Below are 20,117 nucleotides of genomic sequence, written 5' to 3' on the forward strand. Positions count from 1 at the left end.
CTCTCCATCAAACGTTGTAATTCACCGACGCACCACCTGCGTCACGTCCCCCTGTGTTCAAAAAGGGTGTTAAAACCTGTCTAAATCGGTACGACAAGTTGAGAGGTGTCCTACAAAAGCGCGTAGAAAGGCGACTAAATATCCGCCCTTTTTGCTTGATAGATCGCGCTGTGGGGGGGGGGGGGGGGGAGGGCGTACGCCTGAAATCGCGGAAAAGACCGTGTAAAAGAAGGCGTACCTCAATGATAAATGAGGCCCCAGGTGTGTGTGATATTAGCATAGGCCCCTAGCTCGCTGTTTACAACAGCAGACTATGACATTTATAGACCCCACATTTGTTTTTAAAATGCATACTGTAGGTTAATTACACCTGCGTTTCTATCCATATAGTGATGTATATGTTAGAATGCTATTCTAAGTGGGTTGGATCACATCTGCTTTTCTCCTTGTTCTTATCCCCCACGCCTCCCTCCCTCCCTACCCACATACCTAACCATATAGTTAGCCTACTCACTGCTGCCGCCCATGTCGGGGATGATGCATTACATCTTAAAGTCTCTCAACACCATTTAAGATGTAATGCATCATCCCCGACATGGGCGGCAGCAGTGAGTAGGCTAAACAAAGCGGAGAGCGCCGATTCGCCGGTAGAAGAAGACAGTCGATGCGCTGTGGATATAAAACATTTAAGTGTACAAATTTGCCTTTTATTTGAAAGGTGGGGGACTACAAACTGTAGCGCTTTAGGAGAAAAGGCTTTCATCTTTACAACGATGTGTTTACTTTGGTGAGTAACGAAACGGTTTTGTCTGTAGACTCGGACGACTGGGCCGATGAGGCGCTTTCATAGGCAAATTGCATTGAGAGTAACAGGGCGTTATCTGTATAGATATCGCCCTGGACCAGGTCTAGGAGAGAGGGAGGTGTGGGGGATAAGAACAAGGAGAAAAGCAGATGTGATCCAAACCACTTAGAATAGCATTCTAACATATACATCACTATATGGATAGAAACGCAGGCGTAATTAACCTATGCGTTTTTAAAAACAAATGCGGGGTCTAGTAGCATAGTCTGCTGTTGTAAACACAGCGAGCTAGGGGCCTATGCTAATATCACACACACCTGGGTGACACAGTTAAGCACACACACACGCAAAACACCCGCTCTCAGGGGGCACTAATTTAACACCACACTGATGTTAAATACAGACTCCAATGCTGAATATCACACATGCTTTTTCTACTACAAACAATCTAACCCAAAACATTCCTTATTTAAATTGGTAATGTCATTCACGGTTTTCTACTACAAACAAACTAACTAACTCAAAACAACATTCCTTATTTAAATATCACACACATACACATGGCTGTTGCCGCTAAGCACGCACACACATTTACACACGCACGCAAAACACCCTCGGGGGCCTCATTAACAAAACAATGACTTTGATACACTTTAATTACCTCGTTAATTATGCGAACCCCCGATACCTACTACTCGTGCATGCATAGTGCATAAAGGCCTCGTAATGCCTATTTCACACAGGGCCTCACATATCTCCCAGACGGCCCTGCGCACAGGCACACGTTCCATAAGTCTTTAAGAGGTATATCATAAGTTCTGTTGAACACCATCTGTCTCAGCTCAGCCCTGAACTGAGGTCAGTTGATATTAGTAATGTAAACTCAATGGGGATAAGGAGGCAGATCTAATAGAGGCTCAGCCCTGAACTGAGGAGGTCTGTTCTTACCACCAGAGTTGATATTAGTAATGTGAACTCAATGGGGATAAGGAGGCAGATCTAATAGAGGCTCAGGCCTGGAGTGCGCCTCCCCTCACAGCCGTGAAATCAGATTAAGATAATGGAGGTGGGAGCTGGGAGGGTGAATGACAGCTCAGAGAGGGCTGAGTGGTTCAACAGCCGCAGTGCACTACTCTGGACACTACTCTGGTCACTACTCTGGTCGAAAGACTTACGGGTATCTCATTGAGTGAAATGGGTTCAATTTGAGGAGGATCCATTTGATAGACTGCTAGACTACGGATAGTAAATTGCCAGGTTTGGAACCCTATGAAGTATAGTTGCTTACCTTGGGCTGGAATGAGGAATTAGTGCTGATAAGATATTGTAAGGACAAGCGATAACAAGAATTACAATGTACATGGCGAAAATAAACGTTCTTTTCTATTTCTGTTGTGATGTGTGCTCTAGACCAGGTGGATGTACCAGGCTGTAGAGGTCGTGTTTAAACTCAAATCAACTCAAATTTTGGGCTCCAGTAAATAACTCACACAATAACGTCACAGCTTCAATCTTCAGTTTACCAGGATTATATAAACATCATCAGTGAAACACCCTGCTGTGCTTAGTCAGTCTGGTCTCATTCCATCACCATCATCAACATGATTTGTTCTCATTTGCTTTAATTTAAACAGTTAAATAATCATAATTTATTACATCTGACAAAAGGTGCCATGTTATTGAATACTAGTGATCCTCTGAGATGTAAACAAGGCACACCGAGGTTTGGTCCCCTCACATGTTAAGATCTGCCCCAATCTGCCCCAACCTGCCCTGCCAGAGTCCCAGACTGGGGCTAACCACTAGTGCTCCTGAGATAGAAGTGCGCTCACAACATGTTTAATCCCAGCATCAGGGCGGAAACACTTCATTTTGAGGGGCCAGGCAGTCAAAACATGAACAGTTAGCAACCTATTATCACCAAAGGCAGTTCTGCTGACATGCACCAGCTGGGGGAAGTAAGGGGGACAGCCAGTTGGGGGCAGTAAGGGGGACAGCCAGCTGGGGACAGCCAGTTGGGGACAGTAAGGGGGACAGCCAGCTGGGGACAGTAAGGGGGACAGCCAGCTGGGAACAGTAAGGGGGACAGCCAGCTGGGGGCAGTAAGGGGGACAGCAAGCTGGGGGCAGTAAGGGGGACAGCCAGCTGTGGACAGTAAGGGGGACAGCCAGCTGGGGACAGTAAGGGGGGCATCCAGCTGGGGACAGTAAGGGGGACAGCCAGCTGTGGACAGTAAGGGGGACAGCCAGCTGGGGGGACAGCCAGCTGGGGGCAGTAAGGGGGACAGCCAGTTGGGGGCAGTAAGGTGGACAGCCTGCTGGGGACAGTAAGGGGGACAGTCTGCTGGGGACAGTAAGGGTGACAGCCAGCTGGGGACAGTAAGGGGGACAGCCATCTGTGGACAGTAAGGGGGACAGCCAGCTGGGGACAGTAAGGGGGACAGCCAGCTGGGGACAGTAAGGGGGACAGCCAGCTGGGGACAATAAGGGGGACAGCCAGTTGGGGACAGCCAGCTGGGGACAGTAAGGGGGACAGCCAGCTGGGGACAGTAAGGAAGTTTGTTGATAGTGAGGATGTCAGTGTTATCACTCCTGTTAGCTCTAACAGTGTTGAAGGTCCCTAAAGGCAGCTGAGCTGATGACGCTTTGGCCCCTTTTCAGAGTGTCATCTGCAGTTGTTCTGTTGTTCAGGTCCTGATTCTATTGGTTGTCAGGACCTGGTTCTGGTTCTGTTGGTGTTCAGGTTCTGTTGTTTCAGGTTCTGGTTCAGTTGGTGTTCAGGGTGTGGTTCTTCAGATAGGGGCAGAAGGCAGCGTTGGGACAGGAAGAATGTAATCTGGAAGTCCAGAGTCTTAGACTGCTAGGTGAGGAAGAAGAGGGTGAGCAGCCTTCATCTCTGGTTCTGAAACCACCAGGCCCGTCCGTGAGTCCGCTGGGTCAGGACTGCTGGGTCAGGACCGCTGGGTCAGTGGAGAATCTCCTGCTCCTCATCATCATCATCCTCAAGCTCCTCGTCCTCCTCATCTTCATTGGTCCGCAGCAGAGGAAGCTCCAGGTCAGGACTGGTCTTATTGGCAAGCTGTCTCAGGGAGTGGCCTTTACCTGAGGGGACGTCACCATAAACATCATCATCACCACCACCACCACCATGTACTAAATCAACCCTGGTTTATACACTCTAAATATATGTACTAAATCAACCCTGGTTTATACTCTCTAAATATATGTACTAAATCAACCCTGGTTTATACTCTCTAAATATATGTACTAAATCAACCCTGGTTTATACTCTCTAAATATATGTACTAAATCAACCCTGGTTTATACTCTCTAAATATATGCATTAAATCAACCCTGGTTTATACTCTCTAAATATATGCATTAAATCAACCCTGGTTTATACTCTCTAAATATATGTACTAAATCAACCCTGGTTTACACACTCTAAATATATGTACTAAATCAACCCTGGTTTATACACTCTAAATATATGTACTAAATCAACCCTGGTTTATACACTCTAAATAGGTTGTGACCCTGGTGTTGATTCACTGTGGCTGTAGTAGGTTTAGTTGACTCACTGTGACTAGTAGGTTTAGTTGACTCACTGTGGCGGTAGTAGGTTTAGTTGACTCACTGTGGCTGTAGTAGGTTTAGTTGACTCTGTGGTTGTAGTAGGTTTAGCTGACTCACTGTGGTTGTAGTAGGTTTAGTTGACACTGTGGCGGTAGTAGGTTTAGCTGACTCACTGTGATGGTAGTAGGTTTAGTTGACTCACTGTGACTAGTAGGTTTAGTTGACTCACTGTGGTTGTAGTAGGTTTAATTGACTCACTGTGACTAGTAGGTTTAGTTGACTCACTGTGGCGGTAGTAGGTTTAGTTGACTCACTGTGGTTGTAGTAGGTTTAGTTGACTAACTGTGTAGTAGGTTTAGCTGACTCACTGTGGTTGTAGTAGGTTTAGCTGACTCAATGTGGTTGTAGTAGGTTTAGCTGACTCTGTGACTAGTAGGTTTAGTTGACTCACTGTGGCTGTAGTAGGTTTACTTGACTCACTGTGGTTGTAGTAGGTTTAGTTGACTCTGTGATTGTAGTAGGGTTAGTTGACTCACTGTGGTTGTAGTAGGTTTAGTTGACTCTGTGGTTATAGTAGGTTTAGTTGACTGGTTGTAGTAGGTTTAGTTGACTCACTGTGACTAGTAGGTTTAGTTGACTCTGTGGTTGTAGTAGGTTTAGTTGACTCACTGTGACTAGTAGGTTTAGTTGACTGTGGTTGTAGTAGGTTTAGTTGACTGTGGTTGTAGTAGGTTTAGTTGACTCAGGGGTTGTAGTAGGTTTAGATGACTCACTGACTAATAGGTTTAGTTGACTCACTGTGGTTGTAGTAGGTTTAGTTGACTCACTGTGGCGGTAGTAGGTTTAGTTGACTCACTGTGGTTGTAGTAGTTTTAGTTGACTCACTGTGACTAGTAGGTTTAGTTGACTCACTGTGACTAGTAGGTTTAGTGGACTCACTGTGGTTGTAGTAGGTTTAGGTGACTGTGGTTGTAGTAGGTTTAATTGACTCACTGACTAGTAGGTTTAGTTGACTCACTGTGGCGGTAGTAGGTTTAGTTGACTCACTGTGGTTGTAGTAGGTTTAGTTGACTAACTGTGTAGTAGGTTTAGCTGACTCAATGTGGTTGTAGTAGGTTTAGCTGACTCAATGTGGTTGTAGTAGGTTTAGCTGACTGACTAGTAGGTTTAGTTGACTCACTGTGGCTGTAGTAGGTTTACTTGACTCACTGTGGCTGTAGTAGGTTTAGTTGACTGTGATTGTAGTAGGGTTAGTTGACTCACTGTGGTTGTAGTAGGTTTAGTTGACTCTGTGGTTATAGTAGGTTTAGTTGACTGGTTGTAGTAGGTTTAATTGACTCACTGTGACTAGTAGGTTTAGTTGACTCTCTGTGGTTGTAGTAGGTTTAGTTGACTCAGGGGTTGTAGTAGGTTTAGATGACTCACTGACTAGTAGGTTTAGTTGACTCACTGCGGTTGTAGTAGGTTTAGTTGACTCACTGCGGCTGTACTAGGTTTAGTTGACTCACTGCGGCTGTACTAGGTTTAGTTGACTCACTGCGGCTGTACTAGGTTTAGTTGACTCACTGCGGCTGTACTAGGTTTAGTTGACTCACTGCGGCTGTACTAGGTTTAGTTGACTCACTGCGGCTGTACTAGGTTTAGTTGACTCACTGCGGCTGTACTAGGTTTAGTTGACTCACTGCGGCTGTAGTAAGTTTAGTTGACTCTGTGGCTGGAGTAGGTTTAGTTGACTCACTGTGGCTGTAGTAGGTTTAGTTGACCCACTGTGGTTGCAGTAGGTTTAGTTGATTCTGTGGTTATAGTAGGTTTAGTTGACTCACTGTGGCTGTAGTAGGTTTAGTTGACTCACTGTGGCTGTAGTAGGTTTAGTTGACTCTGTGGTTGTAGTAGGTTTAGTTGACTCTCTGTTTATAGTAGGTTTAGTTGACTGGTTGTAGTAGGTTTAGTTGACTCACTGTGACTAGTAGGTTTAGTTGACTCACTGTGGTTATAGTAGGTGTAGTTGATTGGTTGTAGTAGGTTTAGTTGACTCATTGTGACTAGTAGGTTTTGTTGACTCTGTGGTTGTAGTCGGTTTAGTTGACTCTCTGTGGTTGTAGTCGGTTTAGTTGACTCACTGTGGCTGTAGTCGGTTTAGTTGACTCTGTGGTTGTAGTAGGTTTAGTTGACTCTGTGGTTGTAGTAGGTTTAGTTGACTCTGTGGTTGTAGTAGGTTTAGTTGACTCTGTGGTTGTAGTAGGTTTAGCTGACTCACTGTGGTTGTAGTAGGTTAAGCTGACTCACTGTGACTAGTAGGTTTAGCTGACTCACTGTGGCTGTAGTAGGTTTAGTTGACTCACTGTGACTACTAGGTATAGTTGACTCACTGTGGCTGTAGTAGGTTAAGTTGACTCACTGTGGCTGGAGTGGGTTTAGTTGACTCACTGTGGCTGTAGTAGGTTTAGTTGACCCACTGTGGTTGCAGTAGGTTTAGTTGACTCTGTGGTTGTAGTAGGTTTAGTTGACTCACTGTGACTAGTAGGTTTAGTTGACTCTGTGGTTATAGTAGGTTTAGTTGACTGGTTGTAGTAGGTTTAGTTGACTCACTGTGGCTGTAGGTTTAGTTGACTCACTGTGGCTGTAGTAGGTTTAGTTGACCCTGTGGTTGTAGTAGGTTTAGTTGACTCTGTGGTTGTAGTAGGTTTAGCTGACTCACTGTGGTTGTAGTAGGTTTAGCTGACTCACTGTGACTAGTAGGTTTAGCTGACTCACTGTGGCTGTAGTAGGTTTAGTTGACTCACTGTGACTACTAGGTATAATTGACTCACTGTGGCTGTAGTAGGTTTAGTTGACTCACTGTGGCTGGAGTAGGTTTAGTTGACTCACTGTGGCTGTAGTTGGTTTAGTTGACTCTGTTGTTGTAGTAGGTTTAGATGACCCACTGTGGTTCCAGTAGGTTTAGTTGACTCTGTTGTTATAGTAGGTTTAGTTGACTGGTTGTAGTAGGTTTAGTTGACTCACTGTGGCTGTAGTAGGTTTAGTTGACTCACTGTGGCTGTAGTAGGTTTAGTTGACTCTCTGTGGCTGTAGTAGGTTTAGTTGACCCTGTGGTTGTAGTAGGTTTAGTTGACTCTGTGGTTATAGTAGGTTTAGTTGACTCTGTGGTTGTAGTAGGTTTAGTTGACTCACTGTGGCTGTAGTAGGTTTAGTTGACTGTGGTTGTAGTAGGTTTAGTTGACTCTGTGGTTATAGTAGGTTTAGTTGACTGGTTGTAGTAGGTTTAGTTGACTCACTGTGACTAGTAGGTTTAGTTGACTCTGTGGTTGTAGTAGGTTTAGTTGACTCACTGTGACTAGAAGGTTTAGTTGACTCAGTGCGGCTGTAGTAGGTTTAGTTGACTCAGTGCGGCTGTAGTAGGTTTAGTTGACTCTGTGGTTGTAGTAGGTTTAGTTGACTCTGTGGCTGTAGTAGGTTTAGTTGACTCACTGTGGTTGTAGTAGGTTTAGCTGACTCACTGTGGTTGTAGTAGGTTTAGTTAACTCTGTGGCTGTAGTAGGTTTAGTTGACTCACTGTGGCTGTAGTAGGCTTAGTTGACTCTGTGGTTGTAGTAGGTTTAGTTGACTCTGTGGTTGTAGTAGGTTTAGATGACTCACTGTGGCTGTAGTAGGTTTAGATGACTCACTGTAGCTGTAGTAGGTTTAGTTGACTCACTGTGGCTGTAGTAGGTTTAGTTGACCCTGTGGTTGTAGTAGGTTTAGTTGATTCACTGTGGTTGTAGTAGGTTTAGTTGACTCACTGTGACTAGTAGGTTAAGTTGACTCACTGTGGTTTTAGTATGTTTAGTTGACTCACTGCGGCTGTAATAGGTTTAGTTGACTCACTGCGGCTGTAGTAGGTTTAGTTGACTCTGTGGTTGTAGTAGGTTTAGTTGACTCACTGCGGCTGTAGTTGGTTTAGTTGACTCACTGTGGCTGGAATAGGTTTAGTTGACACTGCGGCTGTAGTAGGTTTAGTTGACTCTGTGGTTGTAGTAGGTTTAGTTGGCTCACTGTGGCTTTAGTAGGTTTAGTTGACTCACAGTGGCTGTAGTAGGTTTAGTTGACTCACTGTGGCTGTAGTAGGTTTAGTTGACTGTGGCTGTAGTAGGTTTAGTTGACTCACTGTGGTTGTAGTAGGTTTAGTTGACTCTGTGGCTGTAGTAGGTTTAGTTGACTCACTGCGGCTGTAGTAGGTTTAGCTGACTCACTGCGGCTGTAGTAGGTTTTGAGGGCGACGTGGAGGGAGATGCCTGACAGGCAGACAGCGAAGCCCAGCCAGTTGATGCTGCTCATCCTATCGCCCATGAAACCCGCTGCCAGCAGCAGAATGCACACCTCCTACAGGAGGCAAGGAGGGGCAGCTCAGACAGGAATGGAACGGGGCCGGCAGCAGATGGGCAGGTCCGACAGGAATGGAATGGGGCCACAGCCTGGTCTGGATGGTCAGACATGTGAGAAGATGTGGGGGCAGAGGAAGAGAGAGAGAGAGAGAGGGAGGAAGAGAGAGAGAAAGAGAGAGAGGGAGGAAGAGAGAGAGAAAGAGAGAGAGGGAGGAAGAGAGAGAAAGAGAGAGAGGGAGGAAGAGAGAGAGGGAGGAAGGAAAAGAGAGACCTGTATACCTTAAAGATCCCGGCTATGGAGAGGGTGAGGCTGGAGGTTCGAGAGACGAGCAGGAACTCAGAGAAGCCCAGACCGAAGGCCAGAGACCCGCCCACACACAGCGTCAGGAGGGAGTACAGCAGGGGGGGTAGCGCCGTCACACGGAACAGCTTCTCTGACGTACTCAGGCTGAGCCCTGCTCACAGACAGACAGACAGCCAGGGATAGTCGGGCACAGGCAGACATGCAGACAGACAGACAAGAGCCACAAAAGGACAGACAGACATAAATATGGTCACAGATGAACAGACCGACTATCTATGGCATCCTCTCAGTACCAGAGGACAGACCACAGACAAGGTCAGAACAGACACTGGACCTTCATACGACAAGGAGAAAAATAAGTAAGGTCAGTCAGGCTGATCTAGTGAGACTGACGGGCTGGTCTAGTGAGACTGACGGGCTGATCTAGTGAGACAGACAAACCTTCGTTGTAGAGGAAGAGGGGGAAGAGGCCCAGGAACATGAGAGGCTGCAGATGATACATGGTGTCTATGGGGTTCTGTAGGCCTGGGGGAGGGAGGGGGAGAGGGAGAGAGAGATAGATAGATAGAGAGAGATTTTCATAAGATTTTAAACATTTAAATATGTCTGATAAATGGAGATGGATGATTGAACTCCCATGTGAAGCATCTTTGTAGACTGTTGTTGGTTACTGCTACGGAAATTATCATTTATTAAAAGTTTATTTGGGTTATTCAATTATAAGTAGAATTAGTAGTAGTAGTGTACTTTGTTGGTCCCCGGGGGGAAATTTCACATAATAATGATCTTAATTTATTTCATTTAATTTCAAATTTTCACTTGTAAAAGCACTGAGGTTTCCCTCATTTTCAGGGTTGACAAGTTCACAATAGACACAAACAAAAATGCATACAAAATCAATTAAAGCAATCAAATCAATTAAAACAATTACAAGAAGAAGTGCTCAGGTCCAGAGCCAGAGACTTCCACTCCATAAATGAAGGGAGTACCTCAAGCTTCAGAGTCAGTTGTAGGCTATTCCACGTATGTGGGGCATCATAAATAAAAGACCTTCCATGTTCTGAATGCGCTTGTGGAACCTTAAAAACAATCCAGTCTCTTGCTCTAGTCTGGTAAGAGCCAAGGCTCCAGTCCAACAGAGATGAAATATATGATGGAAGTTTATTATCAAAGCACACAGTACATAAAAAAAGCTTGGAGATCCAATCAGCAACATGGGACATTCTTCTATGACCTCCCCAAACCCACAAGCACTGAGGAGAAGCAGGCTGAGAGGAGGAAGCAGGCTGACTTTAACCAGGCAGATGGAGGTGTCCCTGACTGTTAGCTCCTAGCCGTTAGCTCCTAGTCGTTAGCTCTTAGCCGTTAGCTCCTAGCAGGCTCATACTCATAAACTGAATCCCAATCTGAGTGCGCAAACCACCCTTGCAGCCCCTCGCACTTGCGGCCTGAGGTCTGAGCACTTAATTGACGTCAGCTGGAAGGGCCAGAGGGTGCAGGGCCGTGAATTAAATGGGACAGCACTTCCAGCGGCGTGCCAACGATTCCCAAGCCAGTTTAGATCAATGCCCCTCCCACTTCGTTTTCATTGGCTGCCGCGTCCCTCCACGCAGAGCCGCTGCTCTACCGCGCTCCTCAGTTCCGCTCAGCTCTGCAAATTGATGTCCGTTTTAAATTAATAATAATTTAAAATTTACGTTGGGTGGGATATGTTTGCAGCATGTGGATTTCAAGATAAATGTTGTGTGATCGCAAATGTCATCATTTATGTGTGATTCACTCGGATCATGACGGATGCACTCAAGCACTGTGTCACAGGACTGTGGGTATTTTCTGCTTCTAAGTCCGCGAAATTGAGGACTTTCGGTAGGTGCGGTTAAAGTGCGCAAATGGCGGCAGTAGCGCGCTTGTGGACCTAGCAATTCCGTTTTGGGACTACCCTGAGCCCTTGTGGACTTCGCGGGAACGCGCATGTAAGGCCACAAGTGCTCTACACTTTTGCCTAAGTGCGCGATTTGGGATTCAGCTATAGTTGTCTTTGTTGCAATATGTTCCGCCCCCAGTCCCTGTTTGGTTCCTGTAGATGATGAGAAAGACAACAGGAGTCTCCTGGTAGAATGAAGCAACAAGAGGTCCAGTAATAGTAGCGTTAGAAGAATAAGCACTGCTATAAGTGGAGTTATTGCAGAAATATACTCAATAACAACAATTAAAGAACAAGAGTATTCATTAGCTGAAATTCTCAGCAGAAAAGATGTTCTCTGTTCTTCCGACTGGATTTGGCAAAGGTTTGATCTGTTTTGTTACGCTGATTGGCTGAAGGGGTTCGTCTGTGAAGGCAGGTACTCCCACCCACTCAAATTGTTCTCGGCGGCTGGAAGTCCAGACTCTATCGTGAAAACTTTTTTGCGCGATGAGTCTGGCTTCCAAGCTGTGTGTGTGTGTGTATAGTATGTGTGTAGTGTATGTATGTGTATATGTGTGTGTAACTCTGTGTGTGTGCACGCTTGTGTGTAGTGTGTATGCGTATGTGTGTGTATGTGTGTGCACGTGTAGTGTGTGTGTGTATGTATGTATAGTGTGTGTATGTATGTATGTGTAGTGTGTGTATGTACAGTGGTGGCCAAAATTATTAGAACACCTGACGGATCTGAATATATTGACCTTTTTTGCCTCCAAAACATGATTTCATTCCAGCCACCAATGTTATCCCATGCCTTCTGCAACTCAAGCCAAACAGTATAAAAATGAGTGTCTGTTGCCAACAGTTAAACATGGAGGGGGTAGTATTATGGTGTGGGGTGCCATTTCAGCCTCAGGAACAGGTCACTTAGTAAAAATTGATGGCATCATGAATAGGAAAGTATACCACAACATTCTGGTGAGGCATGGAGTACCATCTGGGTGTCGTCTTATTGGGCCTGGATTTATTTTCCAAGAGGACAAAGACCCTAACAATTCTTCTAACTATTGCCGGAACTACCTGCGACGGAAGGAATCTGCTGGAACATTGACAATGATGGACGGGCCCCCTCAAAGTCCGGACCTCAACCCCATCGAGCAAATTTGGGGAGAGTTGGAAAATAAAACTGGACAGATCTATTGTACATTCAAAGGAAAGCCTTTGGCTTGAGTTGCAGAAGGCATGGGATAACATTGGTGTTGATGTTCTCAGGAAATATATTGACACTATGCCAAAGAGATGTGCTGCTGTAATTGCTGCAAAAGGTGGACATACCAAATATTAAAGTTAAAAGTGGATAAAAACAGTAGGACTCACTTCATCTGATATTTGTTGTGCTCATCTGCATGTTTCATTAACATTATGGAATGAAATCATGTTTTGGAGGCATAAAAGGTCAATATATTCAGATCTGTCAGGTGTTCTAATAATTTTGGCCAACACTGTATGCATGTGTATTGTGTGTGTGTGTGTGTAGTGTGTGTGTGTGTGTATAGACCCACCCAGCTCGGCCTTCTGCATCAGCAGCTGTGTGAGCGTCCAGCGAATCCCCCCGATGAAGGAGGCGGTCAGGACCATGACGAAGCCCTCCAGGTTGAACTGGGTCGACTCGAACGTGAACATGAACAGCCCGCTGGCAATCAGCAGAACCACCACGATCAGGAAGGGGTTCTGGACCGCAGGAGAACCAGTTCAGAAAAGTGAACACGGGTTCTACCCCTGCAACTTGCCAAGTACACTTTGTGTCACGTTGAGCTAAACTACAGCATGATAGGAAATCATACTGATCTCTCACATAACAATAGACATAAGAAGAACCTAAAAACAGAGTGCCAGAGTTAATGTGAAATAAGATGGAGGATGGCCATGAGGAGAGTTAATGTGAAATAAGATGGAGGATGGCCATGAGGAGAGTTAATGTGAAATAAGATGGAGGATGGCCATGAGGAGAGTTAAAGTGAAATAAGATGGAGGATGGCCATGAGGAGAGTTAAAGTGAAATAAGATGGAGGATGGCCATGAGGAGAGTTAATGTGAAATAAGATGGAGGATGGCCATGAGGAGAGTTAATGTGAAATAAGATGGAGGATGGACATGAGAGTTAATGTGAAATAAGATGGAGGATGGCCATGAGGAGAGTTCATGTGAAATAAGATGGAGGATGGCCATGAGGACAGTTCATGTGAAATAAGATGGAGGATGGACATGAGAGTTAATGTGAAATAAGATGGAGGATGGCCACGAGGAGAGTTAATGTGAAATAAGATGGAGGATGGCCATGAGGAGAGTTAATGTGAAATAAGATGGAGGATGGACATGAGAGTTAATGTGAAATAAGATGGAGGATGGCCATGAGGAGAGTTCATGTGAAATAAGATGGAGGATGGCCATGAGGACAGTTCATGTGAAATAAGATGGAGGATGGACATGAGAGTTAATGTGAAATAAGATGGAGGATGGCCACGAGGAGAGTTAATGTGAAATAAGATGGAGGATGGCCATGAGGAGAGTTAATGTGAAATAATAAGATGGGGGATGGCCATGAGGAGAGTTAATGTGAAATAATAAGATGGGGGATGGCCATGAGGAGAGTTCATGTGAAATAAGATGGAGGATGGCCATGAGGAGAGTTAATGTGAAATAAGATGGAGGATGGCCATGAGGAGAGTTAATGTGAAATAATAAGAGGGAGGATGGCCATGAGGAGAGTTAATGTGAAATAATAAGAGGGAGGATGGCCATGAGGAGAGTTAATGTGAAATAAGATGGAGGATGGCCATGAGGAGAGTTAATGTGAAATAATAAGATGGGGGATGGCCATGAGGAGAGTTAATGTGAAATAATAAGATGGAGGATGGCCATGAGGAGAGTTAATGTGAAATAATAAGATGGAGGATGGATATGAGGAGGTGGAGCTCAGGCACGCTGCTCTCAGCTGCTTACCGGCTCCTCCAGCCTGAACACCAGAGAGAAGAACAGGATGAATATCACAGCAGAGGACTTGGTCATGGTGTACCTGGAGGAGACACACGCACGCGCGAGCGCACGCACGCACGCACGCACGCACGCACGCGCACACACACACACACACACACACACACACACACACACACACACACAGCGTCAGACACACAGACATATTTGTAATAGTGTGTGTGTGTTGTAGCTCTACCCATACACACACAAGCACACACTCAAGACACTCACACACTCAGACACACACACTTGGACACTCACACACTTGGACACTCACAGGCTGATTGTGATAAAGAGGAAGCTCCAGTTGGAGAGTCCGATGTCCAGGGCTGTGGCCATGGCTGGAAGAGCAGGGAAAACAGGGAACACAGAGAACACAGAGAACACAGGGAACACAGGGAATACAGGGAACACAGGGAATACAGGGAACACAGGGAACACGTGCCATCATTAAAAAAAACAAGATCAATCAATAACACAGAGAGAGAGAGAGAGCGGGAGAGCGGGAGACAGAGGGAGAGAGAGGGAAAAAGAGAGGGAGAGAGGGAGAGAGGGAGAGAGAGAAGGAAGGAAGGAGAGAGAGAGAGGAAGGGAGAGAGAGGGAGAGAAAGAGGGAGGGAGAGAGCAGTAGATATTACACCAATCAACACGGACTTTAGTTCACATCATCTGACTGTAAGATAGGGATGTCTTATCTCTCTCTCTCTCTCACATCTCTGAAGGCATGGCGTTATCGCTGTGCTGTGACTATCTACAAGCTCTGCTACCTCAGGGCGACTGGTTGCCTCGTCACTCCAAGGCTCCTGTCGATTGACACGGTCACGGCTCTTCTCTGTCCTGGCCCCGCAGTGGTGGAACGAACTGCCCACTGGCGTGAGGACAGCAGAGTTGCTGCCCATCTTTCGTTGCAGGCTCAAACCTAATCTCCTCAAGAAGTACTACCACGATCCACCCTCTTAAGCACCTATTGTATTTTTAGATTGCTATTCTTGCACTTTGTCGTCAGCACTAGATTATGCTCTTAGTCACTTGTTTTAGAAAGGAGATGCACTTGTTTTAGAAAGGAGATGCACTTGTGAGTTCTGGCGAGTAGTAGTACATTGGCTTTTCCTACGTTAAATACAATTATTGTAAGTCGCTTTGGATAAAAGCCTTAGCTAAATGACTATAATGTGATGTAATGTAAACTATCTGTACCTGCAGTAAAGAGGCCTGTCTGAGGCTGGGGAGACACCAGCTCTACTGGGATGTCAGTGGAATATTCCACTCAGCTCTCCAACTACAGGTTTGACCTGGATGCATAGTGTACGTATGTGCGCACACACCCACACACACCCACCCGTGGGGGCCACTTTAGTGAGGTAGTCTCTCCAGGTGAGGAGGACGCGGGGCTTCCCGGTCCAGCGCTGCATGGCGCAGCGCGTCAGCGTGGACAGACAGAAGATGATGGTGAGGTGGACCAGGGTCATGAACAGAGGGTAGTGGAAACCCTGAGAGAGGGGGAGCCAGAGACACAGAGACAAGGAAATCAGGAACGAGAAAGAGAGAGGGGAAGGGAGAGAGACAAAAAAAAGCAATATCAACCACATATCCTCTAACCTGACGCGCCAGATGGTATTAGTGTGTTAGGCTTCACATAACCATCTGGGAACTCTGTGGGAAACTGTTCGGAAAAGGGCAGGCACTTTCAAAAATACTTGTCAGGTGATTGGATGAACCATCTGTCTATTATCACGCGCTAGCTGATTGCATTTCCTCTCCAGATCAAATCAAATCAATTTTTATTTGTATAGCACATTTCATACACACAATGCAACACAATGTGCTTAACAGAGAGGAAGGGAGAGGAGAATGTACATAATGATCCTACCCCTAATTTTTCAGAGGGAAGCAAAAAACAGTTCACCCAGACGGCCAGTGAAGGTCAACTGTGAATAGTCTTCCCTGACCTCTCAGTGAGGGGACGCAGCTCCTGGACCTCTCCAGACTCACCTTCATCAGCCACTTGTTGTAGAAGGTGATGCCTATGGAGAAGGCGTAGTAGCAGAGCACCAGGCCGCCCGTGCGCACCGCACGGCACAGGAGCTGAACCGGGCACGCCATGGGCCGCACGCCGCAGGCCTGACCACACCACGCTCTACTGCCGGACACACCGCCCCACGCCGGAGCCAGGAGGGCTCGCAGCAAACATGTTACCTGGGGGTGGAGGAGGGCAGGGGAGAGAGAGTGAGAGAGCCAGCGAGAGAGGGAAAGAGAGAATTAGTAGAGTAGCCAACTAGTTCAGTCTAGGCAAGTTGTGTTTTAACACGTCATTGTTGTCACCAATTGTGTTTTAACACGTTATTGTTGTCACACCCCAGTGATCCCGACACAAAGACTGTCGTCTGATCCGAGTTAAGATGATCATTGCTGTACTGATCTTAGCAGCGACTATGAACAGGCAACAGCAAATACAAAGACTAGCCTAACATAAACATTATCACTGGCGTTCCCAGAGACAATTAGGATACCCCCTGGCCCACTGATATTACCAGCTAACTTACCACTTGTTGGCACGCATGCATGTGCAATCAGTCTGAACGTAGACTTTACGTTACTATACGATATACAGATAACTGTAAGCCCCTATGGTTTTCTTGCTGAATTTACCAGCTGGTTGCAAACAGGCAGGACGAAGTTCAGGTCGGACTTGGCTACGTAGCAAGGAAGTCAGCTCTCCAGTCTGTCTGTAGCATGGACATATATTTGTAGCTAGGTTAGCTAGCTAGCCGATAACGATGACGGTATATAGCTATAATAGCTATCCCGAAATAATGACATAACGTTATAACAATTAAGGCTGGTAATAAATAAACGCCTTCCTCTTTGGGACTTAGTTTATATAATTAGCCTAGTTAGCTGTAAGTCGACTCATTCAACAGCCACTTCTTTAGTCGAACACTCCCCCAGCTGACTGCCCTGCGTGGGGCGCCACCTGGTGATAACGGAGAGAATATTTTTGATTGATTGATTTATTTTTATTTATTTTTAAGACAGCAACTATATCATGAAAATGACCCGATGAATAAACGTTGTCATCGTAAATATAAATTGTGGCCGTGTCGTACCGCATGCTTTTAAATAGCTACATACATTCAGAGTGCAGTGCATACAACGAATGACTAGTTGTATGGAGGTACAGCAGGCTGTCGGTAGGGGCGCTATTTACGCTTCGCCTTTCTAGCGTCAATAAGTATCATAGAAGAAGACGACACGGAAGTTCTCGGACGCGGGCCGTGTTTGCGTTGTTGTGGTTTAAGAACGCTTCCATTTTCAAGGTATTTTCTTTTCTTTAAGTGATTTCTGAAGTCAGATATAAGCGACAGTCTGGTCAGGATTTTAGTCTACAGTTTTATAAAATGGGTGTGTTGTACCAACTCAGATTATCGCCGTCGTTCAATTTGCTGGATGAATAAATTGCCACCGTGTTTGTGCCTGGCAGGATGGCGGAGGAAGAGGACGAGCCAGGGTTCGAGGAGGATCTGGACGAGGGGGCCGGGGGAGCCGACGGGGGCCACGGGAAAAGGAAACGGTTGTTCTCTAAGGAGCTCCGGTGCATGATGTACGGGTTTGGAGATGACCAGAATCCGTATACCGAGTCAGTGGACATCCTGGAGGACCTTGTGATCGAGTTCATCACAGAGATGACCCACAAAGCCATGTCTATAGGCCGGCAGGGCCGCGTCCAGGTGGAGGACATCGTCTTCCTTATCCGGAAAGACCCGAGGAAGTTCGCCCGAGTGAAGGATCTTCTGACCATGAACGAGGAGCTGAAGAGGGCCCGCAAAGCCTTCGACGAAGCTAATTATGGCTCCTAAATTCATGTATGACATCAAAACGACTGCAAAATCACTTTGTCAGAGCCTAACGTTATGCATAATGTATCAATACCTTTTTGTTTCTGTTTACATGTTGACATGTTTTTATTTTACATTACATTTTATTATTGCATAAAGCGTATCACATTGCTGAATGCAGTGTCAGTTTGATGTGCTCATAATACCTTTTTATAATGGTGTACTTCATATGGAAAATAGTAAGCGTTCATTTTGTCCAACCTAATTTGTTGTTGGTTCAGGGTGTATGTAATGTAGTGACTGTCACTAAGACGAATATTGTCCTATCCTTGCCCAAGGGTCTCCATCTTGGACAACATGGTTTGGTGCGCTGTAGCCTATACTCTGATTAACAAAACACCACAGCCTGTATCAAATCACATTGGATATTGGTTCACAACGTCAACAGTTAGGCCTGCTGGGTAGTACAATGACAGACAAGATGAACGTGGTCAAGGAAAAATGGAAAAAAGAAAAAAAAAAAAAAGATTTTATTGATATTCCTCTAAACAAAAGCTTATACAGACCATGAATATGTCAGACCAACTACAATTGAGCATGAGTTTATTCATTTATTATGTTTGTTCAAGCAATGGTTTAGTTTTTACAGTTATGTGGTGTGACAGTTGTTGGTCTGCGCAGCGATAACAAGCTGCTCATCTATCTAGACTTCCTCTGGACAGAGCTCCAGGCAGTGTGGGGGCTGTTGATGCACCGTGCCCTGCTTGTGGCGGTGTGCGGTGAGCTTCACATCCCAGCCTTGCTCTCCTGGTTTTGGGGGGAACAGCAGCAGCAGCAGGCCCTCCGTGGGCTGACACTTAACACAAGCAGGCAGAGCCAGTAGCCCCCCAGCAGGCGTCCTGTCTGCTGGGGACATCTAGAGATGGAGGAGGAGAGGCGGTGGACCAGGTGGTGGGCGTAGGAGGGGGAGTGAGAGTGAGTGAGTGAGATCAGATACGAGCATGAGGGGGCAGAGGGGAATGTCCATAAGTCTCTGTTTTACTGCACATTCTCCATCATCTTGAGGAATTCTGAAAGTAAAACAAGAAAGATACAGTCCGTTATGAAAATGTCAAACGTGACATTCTGTGCATGTTTGACTTGGATAACTAACCCAGAAGGTCTTTGTGTTGGTGTGTCAGACGACCTACCGTCAAAGTCCAGCATGCCGTCAGCGTTCTTGTCTCCGTCCTTCAGCAGCTCATCGATCTCCTCCTCTGAGATCGCCTCGCCGGTGCTGCGGATGATGATGGCGAACTCCTCCCTGTCGATCATGCCGTCGCCGTTCCTATGATGACACACGCCAGGCAAATGTTGAAGTGTCAACAGAAGTGTCGTAATGCCGTGTTGTAATTAAGTCGACCCCGTGCCCCCCTCATTCAAAAAGCCTATCAAATGTTGACGTACTTGTCGAATATGCGGAAGCATTCTGCCAGCTCGTCCTCACTCTTGCCGGCCTGGTCCTCCTTTAGGAGCCTCACCATCATGACCAAGAACTCCTCGAAGTCGATGGTGCCGCTGCCTGAGGTACAGGTTCATATCAGTACATGTCCAACTTACAGGTAAACACACACATCCCTATTATGACCAATTGTTTTAATGATTTTTATTTTACTTTTTTATGAAGACAAGCCCAGTTACGCGCCATGCTCCCGTGTGCGCGACGGTTAGGCTACCAAATTGTGCGTTATTACGCAGCAGCAAAGACTGAAATGTCCGGTAATCTGACGTGACGTGTTTATTAATCCGTTGCTCACCATCCTCATCGACCTCCTCAATGATTTCGTCCAGCTCCTCTCTTGTCGGGTTCTGACCCAGCATCCTCATCACCTGACCCAGCTCCTTGGTGCTGATGTCACCGCCGCCATCAGTGTCGAACATGTCGAAGGCAGCCTTGAACTCTAGATTGAGGAGATTCATCATAAGTATATGCGCACGAATTATTGTAATCAACAGACTTTGGCCCTCTCAACGTGTAATTCCAGTCAGACTTGGTTTAATTTACTCACCGTTAAGCATCTCCTCGCTCAAATAGGAGCGGGCCTCTTGTTGCGCGTCAGTCTGCAAGAACAACGTCACATCGTCATCTCAGGATAATGTCGAGTTATGCGCATCTCTTTAGTGTCGCATAGCCAGACCTATCTCTCCACGCTTCCGAGCTCTCTCAGAGAACAGCGGAGGGCTACCTAGAGTAACCCTGTTTATCACATGTTTTAAAACCAAATTAATGGAGGTTGTGGCCTAGGAGACATGTCAAA

General features: G+C 46.0%; 3 protein-coding genes across 5 annotated transcripts; 1 reads left to right on the forward strand and 2 right to left on the reverse strand.

The window, feature by feature from the left end:
• Positions 1 to 1,976: 1,976 nt before the first annotated feature.
• On the reverse strand, positions 1,977 to 16,901 carry LOC311329895 (solute carrier family 35 member C2-like). 3 transcript variants are annotated; one of them, XM_084461844.1, is made up of 10 exons: positions 16,528 to 16,638; positions 15,977 to 16,180; positions 15,324 to 15,474; positions 14,262 to 14,325; positions 13,952 to 14,024; positions 12,511 to 12,679; positions 9,487 to 9,570; positions 9,021 to 9,196; positions 8,581 to 8,739; positions 1,977 to 3,906 (listed from the first exon to the last, which is right to left on the reverse strand). In XM_084461844.1, the coding sequence occupies exons 1-10, from the start codon at positions 16,546 to 16,548 to the stop codon at positions 3,889 to 3,891; spliced, it is 1,119 nt and encodes a 372-aa protein (XP_084317970.1). In that variant the 5' UTR covers positions 16,549 to 16,638; the 3' UTR covers positions 1,977 to 3,888. The 3 variants fall into 3 exon arrangements, with proteins under 3 accessions (XP_084317970.1, XP_084317971.1, XP_084317969.1); XM_084461845.1 differs by having other exon boundaries at positions 1,981 to 3,906; positions 8,610 to 8,739; positions 16,634 to 16,901; XM_084461843.1 differs by having other exon boundaries at positions 1,981 to 3,906; positions 8,610 to 8,739.
• A 342-nt stretch (positions 16,902 to 17,243) lies between these two features.
• taf13 (TATA-box binding protein associated factor 13) lies at positions 17,244 to 17,990 on the forward strand. The gene is made up of 2 exons (XM_084461735.1): positions 17,244 to 17,301; positions 17,466 to 17,990. Exon 2 carries the CDS (start codon positions 17,467 to 17,469, stop codon positions 17,839 to 17,841), a length of 375 nt encoding a protein of 124 aa, XP_084317861.1. The 5' UTR covers positions 17,244 to 17,301; position 17,466; the 3' UTR covers positions 17,842 to 17,990.
• Positions 17,991 to 18,753: 763 nt separating this feature from the next.
• tnnc2.2 (troponin C2, fast skeletal type, tandem duplicate 2) lies at positions 18,754 to 19,915 on the reverse strand. The gene is made up of 5 exons (XM_084436233.1): positions 19,869 to 19,915; positions 19,617 to 19,760; positions 19,267 to 19,381; positions 19,011 to 19,147; positions 18,754 to 18,890 (listed from the first exon to the last, which is right to left on the reverse strand). The coding sequence occupies exons 1-5, from the start codon at positions 19,876 to 19,878 to the stop codon at positions 18,859 to 18,861; spliced, it is 438 nt and encodes a 145-aa protein (XP_084292359.1). The 5' UTR covers positions 19,879 to 19,915; the 3' UTR covers positions 18,754 to 18,858.
• Positions 19,916 to 20,117: the final 202 nt, after the last annotated feature.

This window comes from Borostomias antarcticus (genome assembly GCF_949987555.1).
Source record: "Borostomias antarcticus genome assembly, chromosome: 3".
Lineage (NCBI taxonomy): Eukaryota > Metazoa > Chordata > Actinopteri > Stomiiformes > Stomiidae > Borostomias > Borostomias antarcticus.

What these genes read in the sequence shown, in the direction of transcription:
- LOC311329895 (XM_084461843.1), bottom strand. Translation starts at nt 16,548, where the DNA reads ATGCATGCGTGCCAACAAGTG. An exon ending in TGCATGCGTGCCAACAAGTG is followed by an intron (nt 16,181 to 16,527) that starts GTAAGTTAGCTG and finishes CTCCACCCCCAG; the next exon opens with GTAACATGTTTGCTGCGAGC. An exon ending in CAAAACCTACTACAGCCGCA is followed by an intron (nt 3,907 to 8,609) that starts GTGAGTCAGCTA and finishes ACGTCCCCTCAG; the next exon opens with GTAAAGGCCACTCCCTGAGA.
- taf13 (XM_084461735.1), top strand. Translation starts at nt 17,467, where the DNA reads ATGGCGGAGGAAGAGGACGAGCCAGGGTTCGAGGAGGATCTGGACGAG.
- tnnc2.2 (XM_084436233.1), bottom strand. An exon ending in TGCTTCCGCATATTCGACAA is followed by an intron (nt 19,148 to 19,266) that starts GTACGTCAACAT and finishes GTGTCATCATAG; the next exon opens with GAACGGCGACGGCATGATCG. An exon ending in CGGCATGCTGGACTTTGACG is followed by an intron (nt 18,891 to 19,010) that starts GTAGGTCGTCTG and finishes TTTTACTTTCAG; the next exon opens with AATTCCTCAAGATGATGGAG.